This window comes from Panthera uncia (assembly GCF_023721935.1).
Source record: "Panthera uncia isolate 11264 chromosome D3 unlocalized genomic scaffold, Puncia_PCG_1.0 HiC_scaffold_8, whole genome shotgun sequence".
NCBI lineage: Eukaryota > Metazoa > Chordata > Mammalia > Carnivora > Felidae > Panthera > Panthera uncia.
The window spans coordinates 8,920,127-8,940,326 of NW_026057586.1; the positions used below are offsets into that span (position 1 = coordinate 8,920,127).

Here is a 20,200-nt window from a genome sequence, read left to right on the forward strand (position 1 = left end):
AAATAAACATAAAAAAATTAAAAATACTAACATGTGATCCAGCAGTCCCACTTAAGTGTATATGTCCAAAATAAATTTCTCTAAGAGATATTTGCATCCTCGTGTTCATTGCAGCATTATTTACAATAGCCAAGATATAGAAACAATCAAACATCTACTTACAGATAAATGAATAAAGAATATCTGGTAAATGCAAACAGTGGAATATCATCCAGCCTTAAAAGGAAGGAAATCTTGCCATTTGCAACAAGGATAGAACCTACAGGAAATTATGCTAAGTGAAGTAAGTCAGTAACAGAAAGACAAATATTACATGATTCTACTTAGATGGGCTATCTAAAATAGTCAAGCTCATAGAAACGGAAAGTAAAATGATAGTTTCCAGGGGCTAAGAGGGAAAGGGAAAGGGAGAATTATTTTTAAATGGGTATAAAATTTCAGTTATGCAAAACGAATAGGTTCTAAAGATCTGTTGTACAGCATGGTACTTAGAGTTAACAATATGGTATCATGCACTTTAAAGGGGATGGGCCACCAGTTGGTTAAGCATGACTTCAGCTCAAGTCATGATCTTGTGGTTCATGGCTTCGAGCCCCCCATCAGGTTCTGTGCTGACAGCTCAGAGCCTGGACCCTACTTCTGATTCTGTCCCTATCTCTCTCTGCCCCTCCCCCACTCATGCGCACTCGCTCTCTCGCTCTCTCTCTCTCAAAAATAAACTTTGAATAAAATAAAATAAAATATATTAAGAGGATAGATCTCATGTTAAGTGTTCTTACCACAACACACATATGTACACACATAGAGCACATAAGAAAATTTTAGAAAACGATGGACATGTTTAGTACTTCGGTTGTGCTGATGGTATCATGGATGTGCGCATGTACCCAAACTCATCAAAATGTATATGTTAAATGTGTGTAGGTTTTTTGCATATCAATTATACCCCAATAAAACTAAAAAAAATTATTAGAAACACTTGGAATTCCCAAACACAGGCCACCTCCAAACCCTCAACATCATAAACTTCCAACTCTAGAATCCTTGTCTTTAAATTATATATTTGAAAAAAAAAATAAGAAAGGATGTTTCTAGGGGCACCTGGGTGGCTCCGTTGGTTAAGCATCTGACTTCAGCTCAGGTCATGATCTCACGGTTTGTGAGTTCAAGCCCTGTGTCAGGCTCTGTGCTGACAGCTCAGGTCTGGAGACTGCTTCGGATTCTGTGCCTCCTTTTGTTACTGGCCCTCCCCAGCTCACAGTCTGTTGGTCTGTCTCTCTCTCAAATATAAACATTAATAATAATAATAATGTTTCTAAAGTAAAAATGATATGTAATGCATATGAAAAGAATGGACAATTTAAAATTTATCATTCCAGATTTTGTATATCGTACAGAATTATTTAAATGGTATACTATATATTCCTGTTTTAGTTTGGGTTTCTTCACTCAGTCGTATACAGTCAAATATCTTTGGTGTCAGTACATGGTAGGGTGAAATGGGCATACACTTGGAGAAGAGAGAAGATGCAGGGGCCTTTGTCCAATCTCCTTTTCAACATGAAAACTGCTCCTAAAAGTAAGAATACTAATGCTCTTCCCTTAAAGGAAGTTTCTTATCTCCAGAATGGTCTTAACTGAATACCTCTGTATAGAGATTTCTTACAGGAAAAGGTAAAACAAGAATTGTTGGATTTATGAAGCATGCATTGCTGGAAAGTGCCCTGTCATCTGGGATATAAAATAAAGATGTTTCATAGACCAACTGTTGCTACTCTGTGGAAGCTTTGTGTAACCCAGAGAACTTATTTTTTCTTTTTGACCGACTTTTATCATTATCCTCAAACTATTAATTTCTATACATTAACTAAATCTCAGCTGACTCCTTTGTGTTATATTTTTATTTGTAGAATAGTATTGGGGCGCCTGGGTGGTTCAGTCAGTTAAGTGTCTGACTTTGACTCTGGTCATGATCTTGTGGCCCATGAGTTCAAGCCCCGCGAGGGGCTCTGTGCTGACAGCTTGGAGCCTGGAGCCTGCTTTGGATTCTGTGTCTCCCTCTCTCTCTGACGCTTCCCTGCTTGTACTCTGTCTGTCTCTCTCAAAAATAAATAAACATTAAAAAAATAAAATAAAATAGTACTGTTTAATTTGAATAGATATTGAAACATCTGATTTCAACCTGTCTTTTTCTTTATATCTGTAGGTGTATCTATACCTACTATATCTTTACACCCACAAGCAAGGTAGGTTTTGAATAGCCTAATTTTCATTTATAATTCCTATAATAGCCTTCAAATTAAATAAGTCATCACAGTGTTATGAGGGTTACCTTGGCAATGTCTATAAATTATCCAGTAGTAGTTCAATTAATTCTGACTTATGTCATTTAGTCCTTATATTATTCTTAATTAGGTTTGTTTAAAAAGGTCTTGAAGGCGGTTATATCAGCAAAACTCTGTCCCATATGCTTCATTGTTCTTATACATTTATAGAATTCTAATACAGTATTTCATCAGCCTCACTCTTTGGCCTGATAAGCCAATTTATGCTTTGCAAAGAACAAACTGAACAGATTTTCATGATGGATACAATGTTAGGGGTGAAGGTTCACTCCAGCGCCCTGGAAAATCTAAACCCCTCAGGGATATTGAGTGGTAGCCTCGTCAGGCTCATACAAGACAAGTCGAGGGTTTCAACTACCCTCTTTACACTGTAGCCACAGCTACCATACAGAAATATACACATACAGAGCTGGAGAAGAAAAAGGGGGCTGTTCACCACAAGCTATAGCATCATTTGTTCAGCACTGGATAGAGGGAGATTAATAAAGCAAACAATATATAGTATCACGAAGCTGACAGTTCAAAGGGAAAGATACACAGTAAACAAACACAAAAATAGCTACATGTTTTGAGAAGGTCTTTTAAAATCTTGCACATTTCTTTGAAGGCAAATAGTGAAGGAAATATTTTTTGGACTGAAATCATTCCTTTTTTATAAAGTAATATGTAAACTGAGGTTAGTGGCCAGATGTGGCTGGCTGGTAGTGGCTGAAAGCGTTGTGTGTGACTGTTCTAGACAGAGAAAAACAGCATAGACCAAAAGGTACTAGTGAGTGTTCTCCAAAAAAAAAAAAAAAGAAAATATAAGTTACAAATATAAATATAAATATATACATACAGATAGATAGATAAATATATATTATAATATCTCTCTATATATGGGAGAGATGGAGAGATTTATGATAGGAATTGGCTTATGAGGTTATGGAGAGCAAGAGGTCCCAGGATCTGCAGTCGACAAACTGGAGAACCAGGAGAGCCAATGGGAGTCAATTCTAGTACAAGCCCAAATACCTGAGAATTAGAAGCCAAAGGTATAATTCTCAGTCTAAGTCTGCAAGCCCAGAGGACCAGGAATGGCGACGTTTGGGGCAAGAGGAGACGGACGTCCTAGCTCAAGCAAAGAACAGATTCACCCTTCCTCTGCCTTTATGTTCTATTCGGACCCTCAGTGGATTAGGTGATGTCTGCCTGCACTGGGGAGCTTCTTTACTCAGTTTACCTATTCACATTTCAAAGATATACCAGAAATGTTTGTCAGAGATCTGAGCACCCTTCAGCCCAGTCAAGCTGACACATAAAACTAACCATCACAAGTCCACCTCTTGTCAACTCGGCATCCATATGCATCACCTAAAACCACATTTAATCTTTAAATAAAGACAAAAACAAGGACATAATTCCATCGAACATGATGCAAGTTTTCGAAAATCCACTAATCATTACTCCAGAAGAGGAAGCAAAGTCCTGAATGATGTTTACTCTTCTCCTGATACCCCATAACTTAAATACTCTGAAGTAAACTTAATAATGCTTACATACTGATATAGAATCAATACATTCTATGTTAATGGCAGGCAATCAGAAAGAAACCATAAATATACAGAGATAGGGCTGTCTGCTGGCAGACAGATGGACAGGGAGAGAGGCATATTCACAGCAAATTAAGGAACAAATACTCATGACACTACAGTGCTCATTTCTGTAACTGACAGTGCTCATTTCTGGTTGTAGCTACCTTCTTCAATCATCCATTCTGCATTCCCCTTGTGTACGGCAAGCACACAGATGGTCGTGGTTCTTTACCTGGTGGGATGACCCGAACCTCCATTCCTGAACGCTCAGGACCATTACTAATCCTGCCTGCGTTGGCAGTTTTCCAACTGTAGTTTTCCATCAACCATAATTGAAGGGCATGGTAATCCTAAGGCTCCCTAGGGGACCTCCTGCATTCCTGATACACTCCTCCTCATCTCCATGGTAGAGCACTAGTCCAATTACCCCCTAGTAGTCAGGACCAATCACCCCAGCCAGTACGGGAACAGGTATCCACCAGTTGATTATAAAAACGTAGAAGGGGAAGTGAAATCATGTAGGTGAGTAAGTAGTCAAGAGAGGGGGAGCCTTTTCTCTACTCAAAGCATGCATCCCTGTGGATGGCCAGCTACTTGACCACAGCTCCAAGGGTGCCTCCATCTGTTACTCTTTCCTTGTCAGGAAGAGGAGGACTTATCTCACTGGTAAATTTAAAGGGGAAATTGGGCATCTGTCGCCCTGTTCCTTCCTCTCCCGTTCTTTGGGTAAGAGATATCTGCAAGAAGTATACCTTGCACAATCTTTCTCAAGCACAAAGGATGAAGAGTGAAAGGGTCTCACAGGAAAAACAGCTTTCACCTGTCCAGCCCATCTGTGGAGATGTAAATCAAGCTCTTTAATATGGATTTTAAGATCAGGAAGCTCACTTTCCTTTAAATAGAAGTTTTACCAAGAACAATAAAAGTAATACATTAATTGATAGATTTACTCACAAGATAACATATTCATAAGTAAATCTTACTAATTAGGTATCATATTGATTCTTGCAGCAGAAACTAGTTAGATGGTTTTAAAATTCATTTTCTTTTTCTTTTGAAGTATATAGCTTGAATACACTTCCCAACATTACTTACAATAAGGTGTCACTGGGCAAATGAGTACTTGCCTGCGGGTTCTCAGTGGAAATAAGGTACACCACTCCCAAGCCTGGAGCACAAAACATCCCCATATGATCCTCATTCTCTCTTTCTTTTAATCTTGGTCAGATGCAGAGTGTTCAGCTGCATGACTTCTGAGAGCCCAGGGGACAGAAAGTCACTGTATAGAAGGAGAAGGCTGACTTTCAAACACCTGTAGAAAATGTATGTGAGTCAAAAATTACCATCTACTGGGTCCTATCTACTGAAATCTGGGGCACTGCTTGTTAGAGCAGTTAGGGTAGAAAAGAGTGGTATCCTTATCGGGCATCCTTTGAAGTTTAAACGTCTGGTGGTTTAACCGGGTGGGTTTAGATTTCCTTAGACGTCCAATTACTTGGCAAGCAGCTCTACTCGAAGTAAAAGGGAAGTCACTTAAGTGTTTGAAGCAAGGGTATAATATGATTCAATTTCTGTTTTCAGAAATATCACTCTGGCAACTGGATGGAAAACTAAAAAGGTCAACGGTGATGGGTAAAAGACCTGGCAGGAGGGGGCAAAGTGGTAGATCTGGTGGTTATGACTGGGGAAATAGCAGAGACAGAAAGCAATGGCAGGAGTTACCGTGTACAGTTAGAACTGGTAAGATACATTAATAATTTTGGCCATTTCTATGGGCTATTTCTTTAAGCCACAAAAATAGCAAAATGAGGCAGTTTTGAATTCCCAACTGTACTAACACTCCACCATACACCTATTTCAAATAAATATCTTCAAGGACCCTTTCCTTATGTATACAGAATAGCTCCCATATTGGCAAAGGAAACAAAAGTATAAATAAACCTTTGGGACTACGTCAAAATAAAAAGCTTCTGCACAGCAAGGAACAACCAACAAAACTAACAGATAACCTCCTGAATGAGAGAAGATATTTGCACATGACATATCCAATAAAGGATTAATATCCAAAATGTATAAAGAACTTATACAACTCAACACCAAAAAAATAAATAATCCAATTAAAAATGGGCAGAAGACATGAACAGACATTCCTCCAAAGAAGACATCCAGATGGTCAACAGACACAATATCACTCATCATCAGGGAAATGCAAATCAAAACCACAATGAGATATCATTTCACACCTGTCAGAATGGCTAAAATTAACAACACAAGAAGTAACAAGTGTTGGCGAGGATGCGGAGAAAAGGGAACCTGGTGCACCATTGGTGGGAATGTCATTTTGTACAGCCACTGTGAAAAATACGGAGGTCTCCCCCAAAATTAAAAATGAAAATACCATATGATACAATAATTACACTACTGGGCATTTACCTCCAAAATTGAGAATACTAATTCACAAAAATACACTCTTACGTCTACAGCAACATTATCTACAATAGTCAAGATATGGAAGCAACCTAAGTGTCCATTGATGTAATCTTTCAAAAAGTGAAGGTATCTCCAACCAAACTCAATTAAAAAATAATAAGTAAAGAGAAAAAATAATTTTTTAAAAATCACATTTCGGAAAGAAATTGAAGGTATTAGTGTAGAATTTTAGCTACATATAATCCTAATTCTAACCTTCAATTTCCCCCAAATCAGAAACGTGTTTTGAGGTATTTGAGATAAGGCATTACTGTCAGCTCTTAGTGCCATAAAGACTCCCCATGAAGCTTGTCTTTATAAATATTTAATATAAATATTTATGAAATAACATTGTAAATTATAAACTACTAGAAACATCATTATTACCACAAAAAGACAAAAAACTCCTCAATAAAAGCCTTAAAAAGATGCTGGTAAAAGCACAAAATTTTCAAAGCCAGATTGCATTTCATTTTTTCAGTTTGAGACAAATTTTAAAATGTTATCAGTATTTTCCACATATGGTAAAAGATATCTTCCATTCTGGAAAGGATCAGAGTCATTTATTGTTAAAGCAAAGATACCATAATTATTTATAATCAATATCACTTCCATGAATATTTGATTCTCTAGATCATGAGATTTCATGAAGATGATCATCCCAGAAAACTTGCAATTCATAATGTCATTTCAAATCAATACTTACAGACCTGCAAAGGGAAAGCTGAATAAGTATTAAATTCAGCACAGGAACAGCATTTGGAATATAACCATCTCTACTCCTCATTGTTTTGGTTGCATTTGAAATACTAGATTTTACAATTAAATTCTTATATTGACTCTGCTCTAAATATCAGTGATTTAAGAATGATTTTCCTCTAAAGATGCCAGATTTTAAAATACATTTTTAAGAACCTTGGTCTATTAAGCACATCTGTTTCTGACTCTAAAAATTGCTAATCTTTCCATAAGCAGTTACTGGCCACATATGTATTTGCTTGTAACAGTTTCAGGCATGTAAAACAGAATTACACTCGTATTCAGAACTTTCTATAGATGAGGAGCTACAGTGAAAGTGAATATCATTTATCATAATTTTTGAGAGGTAGAGTAAGAAAAGAGAATTCCTATGAGGTTCCAAAGGATGCATCATGGCGTGATCCCTGATTGTCAATCAACTGTATAAAAACTTTGAATATTTTACACTTATAATTACTCTACAAGGCCATTTCCAAATGTGCGGTCAAATTCTTCTCCTGTTATAATCTATTACAAAACAGCTAAACAAAAGGATACCTAAAAATTACGTGTGACAAAGTGTTTTTATTTATTCAGTTTTTAAACATTTTTAAATATTCCACAATATCTCTAAAGTAATTTAAACGTATGTGCATCCCGTATCTTTTCAAAAAGCCTTTAAGAATATCACCAATTCTTTTTAGGGAGTGGAAAGAGACATTTCAAAAAATAATCTCATATAAATAATTCAAACAATGTGTTTTTCTTTATTTCCGTTTAAATTAGCTCTCCATCATCTAAAGTAAAACTCTTTTTTTATTCATTGTTACTTTCCTTCAGTGTTCAAACCTGTAGTTGATTGAACCGAAACACGCACTCAAAGTTTAAATAGTTGAACAAGTTTCTCACAACAATCTTGAGGTTTCCCCTGTTACAAAAGCCCTATAATTTTATCTAGTAAAAGGATCACATATGGACTAATATATTTTTCTGTATAGGTGTGAAAACGTAGAGCCATTTTACACCCATGCTGCATTGGTTTTATTTTTTCTCATTTATAAAGCTTTGCTAATTTAAAGCAGACATGTTCCCGCTTAATGTCAAAAATACCATCTTTGACGATAAAACATTAAGCGTTTTAAAATATACATATCACTTTGTAAACCAACTGAAAACCATGACTTCTTCTCAAAAACAGTTGCACAGACATGTTAAATTACTCGAATAAAAAGCATTAGGAAACTAACGTTATCAAGTCTGCACCGTCCACTAGTGGCAAGAGATGGTAAATGCATGTTCCTCGTAAAATTAAATTTAAAACGAATTCTATCTTCAGTATTAGCTTTCTCAATCAAATTTAGAGCCCATTATTAGAAAGGGAAAATACATGTATACTGTACACATAACATGATTATTGCGTTGTGAACTATTTTTCCTGCATAACATTCAATTACTGTCAAGAATCATACCTAGAGACACCACGTTCAGTTAGGTACCTGTGAATATAAATATATGAATCCATATATAAAGGCATGTGTGTGTACACACGCATACACTGTGTATGTACCTAAAGTCTGAACTAGAAACGAAGTCACTCTGACCACCTCACATGAATCAACAAAGGAGGGGGAAACTTTATGTAGCTTGTTAGCTTTGTTTCACTCACCCTGCACTGCGGCTCTCACTGAAATTACCTTTCATTAATAAGTGGTTTCTAAGCAGGAAATATTTGCTTAATAGTATGAGGAAAAGCTCTCCCTCCTTTGAAGTCTCAGTGGTCCACTGTGTGAACAGAGCTGACCATATCTGAACCTTGTGATGACACTGCCCCGTGGAAGTCAGAATGCCCGCGTAGGATTCAGAAATCAGGCGTATGCGGCCAGCTAAGGCTCCTCAAGCAATTTTAGCAAACTTAAGTCAATGAGTCTAAACTTTACCACTTGCCGGAAGAAAATCTGAAGCAACATTCATGTGGGATTTCATAAACAAAGAGAAACACTGCTTACCACTTTTTTTTTTTTTTTTAACAACTGATAGAACAGCACTTTTGATTAAGGCACAATTACATAATTGATTTATATAGCTTCTTCAGACAGCTCTTCAGCATGTATATGGTTTGTGTGTGTGTGTGTGTATACATAATATATGATGTTTAATACATATTATTAATATACATATAAATACACACACACACACAACTAAATGTTTACTCACTTGAAGAATTTGGCTTGCCATTATTTTGTCAGTATTTTTCTTTTCTTTGCTCATTATTCTGTCCCACTTACTTACCTGGAACGATGCTTTAGTACACAGAGGATGTACAATTAATATTGTTTAAACCATAAATATTAATAAATCATTGAAATGGGGAAGGTTTATGACAGTATTTTATTGATGAAAAAGCAAAGGCAAAGTATAAAGGCAAATAGGCTGATTCTGAATTACTATAAAGTCAATATGAAAAGAACCTAAATGCACTTGAGATGAATGGATATCTTCAAACTGCTTCATAAAAGAACAAGATAATTTTGTTTATTGTAAGTGCTATGATATAATGGCTTCTTTAGCAGAGTCCCCTCACAAGTTCCTGGAATGGATAATTAATGCTGTCAGGCTGATCACTGAAAATACGTGTTATTTAGAACAAGATTTCCTTTTTCTTGTTGTTCAAAGTTTTGTTTACATTCTAGCTAGTTAACATATAGGGTAATCTTGGTTTCAGGACTCATATTTAGTGATTCATTACTTACACATATTACCCCATGCTCATCACCAGTGCCCTCCTTCAGGCCCATCCCCCATCTAGCCCATCCCCCACCCACCTCCCTCCATCGGCCCTCAGTTTCCTCCACAGTTAAGACTCTCTTATGCTTGGCTTCCCCCTGTCTCTATCTTCTTTCCCATATGTTCATCTGTTTAGAACAAGATTTCTAACGGGCTGAGTTTGACCGAGTTCACATGAGCAGGTAAGTTCAAATACCCCTCTTATGGAGGAAATTCAATTTTTAAACCTTTCCTCTTTGTGGAGGTTTCTGCCCACTGGCTTACACATCTAAACAGAGAAAACGGGCAGTTTCCTTTCTTTCTCAACACTGTACGTCTCCATACCTCTTTCAGATTTTTTGGCTCTGATTCTTTCAGTTCTTCATATTTCCATTTCCATACAGACAAAGCTGACTCCAGTCGTTCTATTTCTTTTTCCAAAGATGAGCGCTTTCTAAATAAAGAATTAAAAGCAAAATAGGCTTACAATTTAAAAACAAGTTTAGGAACACATTCAATGTTTTTATTTCCTGTTTTCATTATTTTTATATTTGTATACGACCATTGTAATCACAGGAAAACTTTTCCAGCTTATTAACAATTACAAATATTGAATAAAACTTGGTTTAATTTTTTATTCTGTCAGTTAGCATTAGAGTAGGTTAAACATATTTAATTTGGCTTTGCCTGTATCAAAATATTTAACTTTCTGCCTGCTTTCTCCTATATTATTCATGCATTTGTCTCATTATCTCATTCATATTATTTCTCCTTGTATAGGAGGATATATATATATATTTCTAATTTTAACATGGCTTCTATCCAGCTTCATATTGTGACTATACATGAATGAAGAATCCTTTGATATGACAGAGAATGACAAGGAGTCTACATAATAATTTAAGAAATCAATTATTTACTGGGGCTATAAAAATACTTTTTAAATATTTGCAATTTTGTTTAATGAAGCAATTTCACTGGGATCTTTATTTAAAATAATTGACATTAATTTCTCCATTTGTAGAACAAGTGACTCAGTTAGAATTGAAATCTGGTCCTTTAATATCTCAATTATCGATTTTTTGTATGCCCATATGTCTGTCAGAGTGAGTCACTGAAAATAATTGTTTACTACTGGTCGTAATTAGCATATATTGACCTTTGCAGATGGACAATCCTCATTTGTGTGGTGCATTAGATTAGTGCTTAATAATGTTCAATCTCTTTTCTCTACTCCCATGGACAGAATTGCTTTCCTCAACCTTTGCTTCTAGTCTTTGACAATGGGATATTAGCAGATATGACAGACGCAGATGTTTGAAAAGAATTTGTGTGGTTGGGCTTCTTCTCTTATGCTTCAGCCATCACTGTGAAAAGAGTTTTCCCTCGGGAATTGCTGTCCCCAGATAAAAACATAAAGCAGATCTGAGCCCAGCCTTACCACTGAGCCAAGCCCTGCTGGTCAAGTGGAGGTCAGCTGACCCCACCTTTTTTGTACCATATGGGCAAAAAGAATAGTTGTTTTACGACACTGAAGAGTGTGTGTGTGTGTGTGTGTGTGTGTGTGTGTTTTGTTTTGTTTTGTTTGTTTTTTCTGCAGCAAAAGATAACTGGCATAGAAAATGACACTTAAGGGGGGAGATGCTACAGTAACAAAAATGAAAAATATGTAGACTTAACTTCAGGACTAGATTGTGGGCAGAGGCTGGAAAAATGGTGATAAAACATAAGCAGCTGGAAAAATAGTGATATGTGTTATTTAGTAGTGAAAACACATGATGAAATCATCACTTGCAGTGTTTTGGAAAATGGAAAATGTGAATGATATCACCAGTGGAATGCTAGTGGGCACCATGTGGCCGAGCCTTCAAACGTGTTTATACAATTTATACAATAAGAGGTTTTACCCTCTTATATTTTGGCTACAGCAATAAGTACATACCAATGCAGACTTACTGCTCCCAATGGGGGTAGGAGAGATATGGATCATAACCAGTCTCCCCTGCAGAGTCCAGTCAATATCAGTCAGCCGTTAGTTGGCTCACAGACTCCAGCTAAATAAAGTCTGAATGTTGTACACCACTGAGATTTTGTGGCTGTTAGTTACAACCTTATTGTAATTTTAATTAACCAATGCACACACTCGGGTCTAGTCCCATGATAATGTCACTAGAACGATCTTAGAAGATATTCACAGATCTAAAAGATGCACCCAGAATCAAAATTGAATGCCATTTACATAATTATGAGAAATATGAATCTTCCAGGAAGCAACATTATGAAAATAATTCAAAATAGGATTAGGTCATAAATAGATTAATCCAATGAATGGATAAGCAGCTCATTAAAAAGTTATATAACTATATTTGCATGAACCAAGCCATGGAATTGAAGAGAACGTCTCAGAATTAGTTAGAGTTTAACCTCAGAAGACTCAGGTTGCAAAAACATCCTCACCGTTAATAAGACTATAATTTTAAATCTCTTATTAACAGCAAATATATAAAATTAACCAACAAAAGGACTCAATATAAAAGTCTAGGTCCTATGAACACTGCCTATGAATGTCTACAGATCCAGATTAACAACCTCAGCCCAAAATCCTGATAGAAAAGCAGACCCAGCCAGCTAAGGACACCCAAGTTATTTATCAAAATATTATATTCTCAAAAATTTTCAGTAGAATAATATAAAAATTTACTTGAAAATCGGAGAAAAGTCTACATTTTAAATTTTATGAATTCAAAATCATACATGTTCAGATCACTGTCAGTTTTTAACATTACACTTTAATAAATCAAATGCTAACATGAGCAGAAAAAGCTCACATTAACACAAAAATGATTCATTACTACTACTGAATAAATGTCGATCTTCAAAAATGCCACCAAAAATATTGGGGTAAATATTCCTTTAAGGTTTTTATAAGAGGTTCAAAAAGAGCATTTCAAACTACATATTAATTAAACATTTCATCTTAGTTACAGTGAAACATAGATGCATTCTAAAGATATGATTATATCTAGATTACATCTAGACTTATAACAAGTAGTCAAAGCCAGTTCATGAAATAAAAATAATATAATTTTCCCAAGTATATTAAAATGAAGATTCCTATTACCTTATTTAAGACAAATTAGTAACATTTAAAATGTAGTATTATTTATCTCTTTAAGTATGCATCTTAAATACAGTAATTTATATTTATGGCTTACTGAAATAAAATTATGCATTTTTATTATGTAAAATGGTACCATTTAGTCAGGGAAGGCAGCAGACTGGCAATTCATAGAAACTTATTTAATGATAATGTGATACTTGGATATTTTTAATATGCATTCATCAAAAAATATTTTGTGACTCAATGCAAGCAAAGCTGAAGGACATATGGACATTGTACACTTAAATTTATGCAGCAGAGGGCACCCTTTAAATTCTTAATTTCTGGCCTAATCAATTTATTCTATATTTTAGAGAGATTTTCAAAATTGATTAATTATACAGTTAAATTTATAATTGAAATTTAAACTATCATCATGCCATTTGAACTACAGGAAGGCAAAGAAAAATCCTAATATACTCTAAAAGATACTGCATATTTTATGCACAAATTCTTCTAAAAATAATAAGATAAAGCTCCGCAAAAATGTAGTATCTTATATACGATGATATAAACTTTTAAAAATCTAACTGCTAAAATATATAAAAGTTGCCGAGCTAAAAGATATTGTGTGAACCAAGATTTTTATGGAAAGATATGATATTTCTATGCAATATTTTCATATTTTGTTAACTATCACAATCTCATAATAATTGGGCATACAACTTGAACATATATATAGAAAACAAGATTAACCAAAATATTTTTCAAGGATGAAAATTCCTGAAACATTAATATTTGGGAATAAATATTAATTATTTTTGAACTGTGTGAAATTTCACTGTAAAATATGTGGTAAGTATTTTCCTAAAGGTCTATTAATGTGAAGTGTTTTGGCCAGGCAAAAATAATTAACCTGTAATAACATCTAGAAACCAGTTTTTCTATTAATCTAAAATGTAGAGTTAGTATCCACTATAAATAATTTAAAAATGTTTTAAAATATGCTTTTAATCAGCAACGTATTTTCCATTTTGTGATTCTACTCCCAAGTGTTTATAATTATATCCTGGAGCATTTTTAGCACCTTTTAGCAAATATCCATATATAATTTAAGTAGAAAAGAAATGAATTTAAAAAAAAAATTTTAATGTTTATTCATTTTTGAGAGACAGAGCACGAACAGGGGAAGGGCAGCAAGAGAGACACACACAGAATCCAAAACAGGCTCCAGGCTGTCAGCACAGAGCCCCACGCGGGGCTCGAACCCACAAACTGGGAGATCATGACCTGAGCCGAAGTTGGACACTCAACCAACTGAGCCACCCAGGTGCCTCAGGAAAGAAATGAATTTAAAAAATACTGTAGGGGCACCTGAGTGGCTCCATCCATTAAATGTCTGATGAAGATGAAGCCACAGCAATCTTCCCATCAGCGTGTCATTGAGGCCACCAGTTAGGCACAGACAACCAGCATGACCTCAATACCATCAACTCCAGATGGGGGACAGTTTCACCAGAGAGCAGAGACCACTGCTGCCTCTGGGATCAAGACATAGTTACTGCCGCAGCCTCCTCCCTCATCAGGATGGATTCAGGGCACTTGCTTCTTGGAGCATTAGCTTCTGCTAAAAAGTCTAGGTGGCTACATCTGAAAAGCTGTTCCTATGTCAAGTGTCTGTGCCTTAATGACAAGGGAGACTCAAGTTGAGACTTACTGGCAATGTTGCAGTCTCTGCAGAGTAGACTCAATTTCCTTCAGCAAGGAAATACCCAAACACAAAAGGTACTATAGAGTAAAAAACAAACAAACAAAAAACAGTTGCAAAAGTAGAGAAAAATTAACTTGAAATGGATTAAATATAAGACTGAAAATGTTAAACTCCTAGAAGAAAGCATAAGGAAAAAACTCTTGGATAATGGTATTGGGTGGCAACAAGTTTTTGGATTTGACACCAAATGCATATAAAACAAAAGCAAAAATAAGTGGCAGTATATCAAGCTAAAAAGCTTCTGCACAGAAAAAGAAACAATCAACAAAATTAAAAGGCAACCTATGGAATGGAGGAAATATTTGGAAACCATATATTTGACAACGGGTTAATATCCAAAATACACAAGGAACTCAAACAACTCAACAGCAAAAACCAACCAACCAAACAACAACAAAAACCAAACCAAAGCAAACCAAACAATTAAAAAATGGGCAAAGGACCTGAGTAGACAGTTTTCCAAAGAAGACATACAAATGGCCAAGCATATGTACAGGTGCTTGAATCAGTAATCATTAGTGAAAAGCAAACCATAACGTCAGTGAGATAACACCTCGACACTTTAGAATGGCTATTATCAAAAAGACAAGCGATAACCAGGATTGGTAAGAGTGTAGTTGAAATGATATTGTTGGGGTGCAGTGTAAATCGGTGTAGCCCCTATGGACAAAGGTATGCAAGTTCCTCAACAAATTAAAAATAGAACTATCATTATAATCTAGCAATCCCACTTCTAGGTAGATAGCTCAAGGAAGGGAAAGAAGTATCTCAAAGCGACATCTGTACCTTCATGTTCATTGCAGCAATATTCACAAAAGGCAAGATATAGAGGCAATTGTCCATCTACAAATGGACATGGAACATGCGAGACGTGCGTGCGTGCGTGTGTGTGTGCGTGCGTGTGTGTGTGTGTGTGTACGTATGTAGGACATTAGGCTAAATGAAATAAGCCACCACAGAAAGACAAATACTATATCATCTCATTTATACGCAGAATCTTAAAAAGTTGAACTCATAGTAACAGAGAGTGCAATGGTGAATGCCGGGAGCTGGGAAGTGGGGAGAGTTAGGCGATGTCAATCCAAACTTTCAGTTAAGGAATGAGCAAGTTCTGGGAATCGAATGTACAGCATGAAGACTGTAGTTAACAATATCATATTGCATATGTGAAATGTGCTAAGACCTCATAAGAGGTCTCACCACACACAAAAATTAGTAACAGTGTTAAGTGACGGATGTGTTAATTAGCTTCATTGTGGTAATCATTTCACAGCGTATGGTAGTACATGACGTGTGCTTGTTGGGAGGAGCACAGGGTGACATGTAGAATTGCTGAATCACTATACTGCATAGCTGCACTGATAGAACACTCTATCGTAACTGACTAGAATTAAAATAAGAACTTAAAAAAACAGTAAAACCCCCATCACTCTGTACAACTTAAATACACACAAATTTTGTTTCTCAGTTATACTTCAATACAGCTAGAAAAATAAATACGTATGTATAAATAAAGGAATACACACCACAAATTACTGTTTTAAAAAGGCAAATGTGTTTACTGCATATGCCATTAGTAATAGTAAATAAATAAGTAGGCCTGACTGTCTAATCTTTAACAACATTACATTAAATAACATTAACCAGACTTGCATGACAATTTGTTCATTGTGTTCATTCAGGAATCTATGTAATCCCGCTAAGATTTTCATTCTCATTTTATTGAGAAAAAAACCACACAATTTAATGAAGCAAAGCAAAATAATTGAAGCATACTCCTTTTCTTATATAGAAAATAAACTAAGAAATAAAATTGAGAAGGAGGATTGATTATAGCTCAGCTTAAATAACGCAGAGCATTTGCTAAGGGATACAGGTGCCCTCTGCAGTTTAATTTGGGTACTGGTTCTAAACATTAAACTATTTTAGAGCTCATGGTCTCCCTTACTTAAGATTGCCGAAGTTCCTCTCCCGAAAGGTCTAGGTACACCTAGCTCGGTAAAAGGATTAGGTTCCTGTCTGTACCTCAAATTTTCTATCTCGGAAGAGTTTAAGAGATCAAAAAATGTACAAATTCTCAATACACGAGAAGGTTCCAGATACTGGATCATTATTTTCATAAAAGCGAACGGTACTCAGAGTACAAATAATAGAAGAAAGTTTCTTGCTTTTGATAAGGAGGTTCTCCATAGTGAGAGTGGTGGACATGATCCCCTGAGTTCTCTTGGCGGATTCCTGTGCTCTAGTCAGGGGAATTTTCCCACTAGCTGGGAACACAGACAAAATTACATTCACATGTTCTCCATGCCAGCCATCCACTTGCTGAGATTCCAGGAGGCAGAATTTAAAAAGTTAGATAGATTTATAGCAACAGTATATACTATATCCTTGGGAAACATTCTCTTGTGATAGAAAAAAGGCTTTGCGATCGCCTCATGCGGACTTCATGCTAATGTTGATTCATGGACACATAACGCCCATGGGATTGTTTACTAAAGAGACAAAGTAGAATCAGAGGTCCCCTTTCCCCCTTATTTTCTGGCCTGTCTATGGCTTATATATTCAAGTTGTGGAGAACCGAAGAGTTTATGTACTAGAGAGGTGGTTAACTTATTCCAAGGAAGTCAGATATATATGTATGTGTATGTGTGTGTGAGTCGGGGTGTAGCAATACTCGTGTGTATCATTAAAACCGGCCCCTCAGGGAGTTTACATGTAGGAAACAGCTGTTTCGTATGGTCTGTACTACATTATGTCAGTAAAGTAACATTGTGAGTGGGTGTGAGAGAAGTCTATAACCACTAACAAGTTAAATCCTTCAGGAAATAAAACACAGAGATTAGAGCTTGACTGAGACTTAGCTCCAGATAAAATTAATGTCAATAGGGGACCGTGCCTAAAATTTAATTCGGTTTTTTCTCCTTTCTACTAATGTTGATTACGTCTGTTAGGAATTTATACTTGACGGTAGAATAAGAAGTTTTTATTATATACTCAGGTATATTATTACAGTCGATTGTATAATGATTCTTTATAACAATCTCTTCATATGGTAAGTTGTAGACAAAGCATCTGGAAAAGGGTATTAGTGGTGGAAATAAATTTCAGAGGGACTAATGAGAAACTTCTGGCTGACAGAAAAAGAATGGCAGATAAAGGGCTTATAGTATTTGTGAAATATTTGTGTGTGAATAGTCACTATTCCAATCCATTTAAACTGGGAAAATTGAAACCATTATATAATGTATAGAATTCTATTCATATTTATTTTTTTCCATTTTTTTCTGCCCATTAAGAGTCTTATAACTAAAGAGATGGAAAAATACTTATTTTCAGACTTTGGGACCACATTTTAAAGTGTATCAAATATTCCACACAATGCTAATAATTGCCTAAGGTGATCATGAAGGAATAACAACAACAAAAACATCATACCGAGTAACCCGCACTAATAGTCACTTTCCCAGACATTATTTGTGCTTGATCCTCACAAGAAATTAGTGAAGGCAGGGGGCGCCTGGGTGGCTCAGTCAGTTGAGCATCTGACGTCAGCTCAGGTCATGATCTCACAGTTCATGGGTTCGAGCCCCGTGTTGGGCTCCGTGCTGCCAGCTCAGAGCCTGGAGTCTGCTTCGGATTCTGTCTCCCTCTCTCTCTGCCCTCTCCTGCTCATGCTCTGTCTCTCTTTCTCTCAAAAATAAATAAAAAAATTAAAGGAAAAAAAAGAAATCAGTGAAGACTGAAATCAGTGAAGTGATGCTAAGTGACTTTTGGGACAAGGTCATTAAAATGCCATATATTTCTGTGCTCTTTTTAAAAACATTTTTTTACATTTATTTATTTTTGAGAGACAGAGCACAAGTGGGGGAGGGGCAGAGAGAGAAGGAGAAACAGAATCTGAAGCGGGGTCCAGGCTCTGAGCAGTCAGCACAGAGCCAGACCTGGGGCTCGAACTCACAGACCATGAGATCATGACCTGAGCCGAAGTCAGATGCTTAACCGACTGAGTCACCCAGGCGCCCCTCTCTGTGCTCTTAAAATGTCCACTTTCAACCAAGCCAGTATGCTGTGAGGAATCAAAGTGGCCACATGGATAGGGCACCTGCAGGTGTTCCACGTAAGACCCCAGGGGAGAACCAAAGTCAGCCACCAGATATGAGCGTGAGAGAGGAGACTTCACATGATTCTGGCCCCCAACAATTCAGTCATCTCCAGCCTTGAACCATCCCGGCTGCAGCCTCGTGTAGTGACAGATGAGTTGCCACACAAAACCATGCTCTAGCTTCATGAACAGAATATATGGTGATTGTTGTTTCAACACTAACCATTTTGTGGGAAGGTTTGTTATAAAACAATAGGTAACTGTGACATAGCACGACGATCCATCTACTTACAAAGGAGACAACAGCACACTCTCAGCTAACCCAGTATCATGTCGCTGAATAGGTCAGATCCAAGGCGAAAACCAGGTCATTTAATTTCAAGTCTAGTGCTTTTTGCTCTATACCACTAATGGTCAATGAATAAAGCATCCTTTTTCTGCAATCAGTAACTCTCAAATTTTGAGTTGTCCCTTATAAATATCAGTATATTTTTCATTTTTATTGACTAGCTGAGGTCTACTAATGCTGTAAAAATTAGAAAGTACACTGGCTGTTTTAGCCATGTACATTAATAACTCAAACATAATTAAGGTGAATCTGCCAGAGATGATGAAAACAAGATGATGAGAATGATAAAAACTAAAACCTAACAAGCCAAAAAATGACTTGCTTTGTCATTGTTTCTGGAAATTTTCTCTGATCCTTTCTTGTCTTTGTCATATTTGGTCTCCCCTCTACACTCAAAGAGTTCTCTTTAATATTTCTTGCAGGGCTGGGTTAGTGGTCACAAAATCCTTTAGTTTTTGTCTGGGAAACTCTTTATCTCTTCTATTCTGAATGATAGACTTGCTGGATAGAGTGAACTTGGCTGCAGATTCTTCCCATTTCAGCACTTTTGAAAATCTCATGCCACTCTCTTCTGGCCTGCCAAGCTTGTTGAGAAAACTCCAGCCAGCTTTATGGGTTTTCCCTTGTAAGTTAAGGACTTATTTTGTTTTGCTGTAAGATTTTCTCCTTATCACTATATTTTGCAAACTTAATTACAGAATGTCTTGGTTTTGGGCTGCTTTTGTTGATTTTGATGGGAGTTCTCTGTGCCTCCTGGATCTGGATGCCTGTTTCCTTACCCAGATTAGGAAAGTTTTCTGCTATTATTTTTTGAAATAAATTTTCTTCTCCCTTTTCTCTCTCTTCTTCCTCGTCTCCTATAATATGAATGTTATTACTTTTGATGGAGTCACTGAGTTCCCTAAGTCTATTCTCATGTTGCATAATTTGTCTTCCTCTCCTTTTTCAGCTTCATCATTTTCTACTATTTTGTCTTCTAGGTGACTACT

The 20,200-nt window shown here is 36.3% G+C and overlaps 1 protein-coding gene across 1 annotated transcript in view; it reads right to left on the reverse strand.

The window, feature by feature from the left end:
- The window catches only part of CCDC102B (coiled-coil domain containing 102B), a 161,497-nt gene that overhangs the window by 60,062 nt on the left and 81,235 nt on the right, over nucleotides 1–20,200 (reverse strand). The window contains 1 exon segment of the mRNA XM_049619641.1: nucleotides 10,235–10,343. Coding sequence (XP_049475598.1) covers nucleotides 10,235–10,343 — 109 coding nt within the window.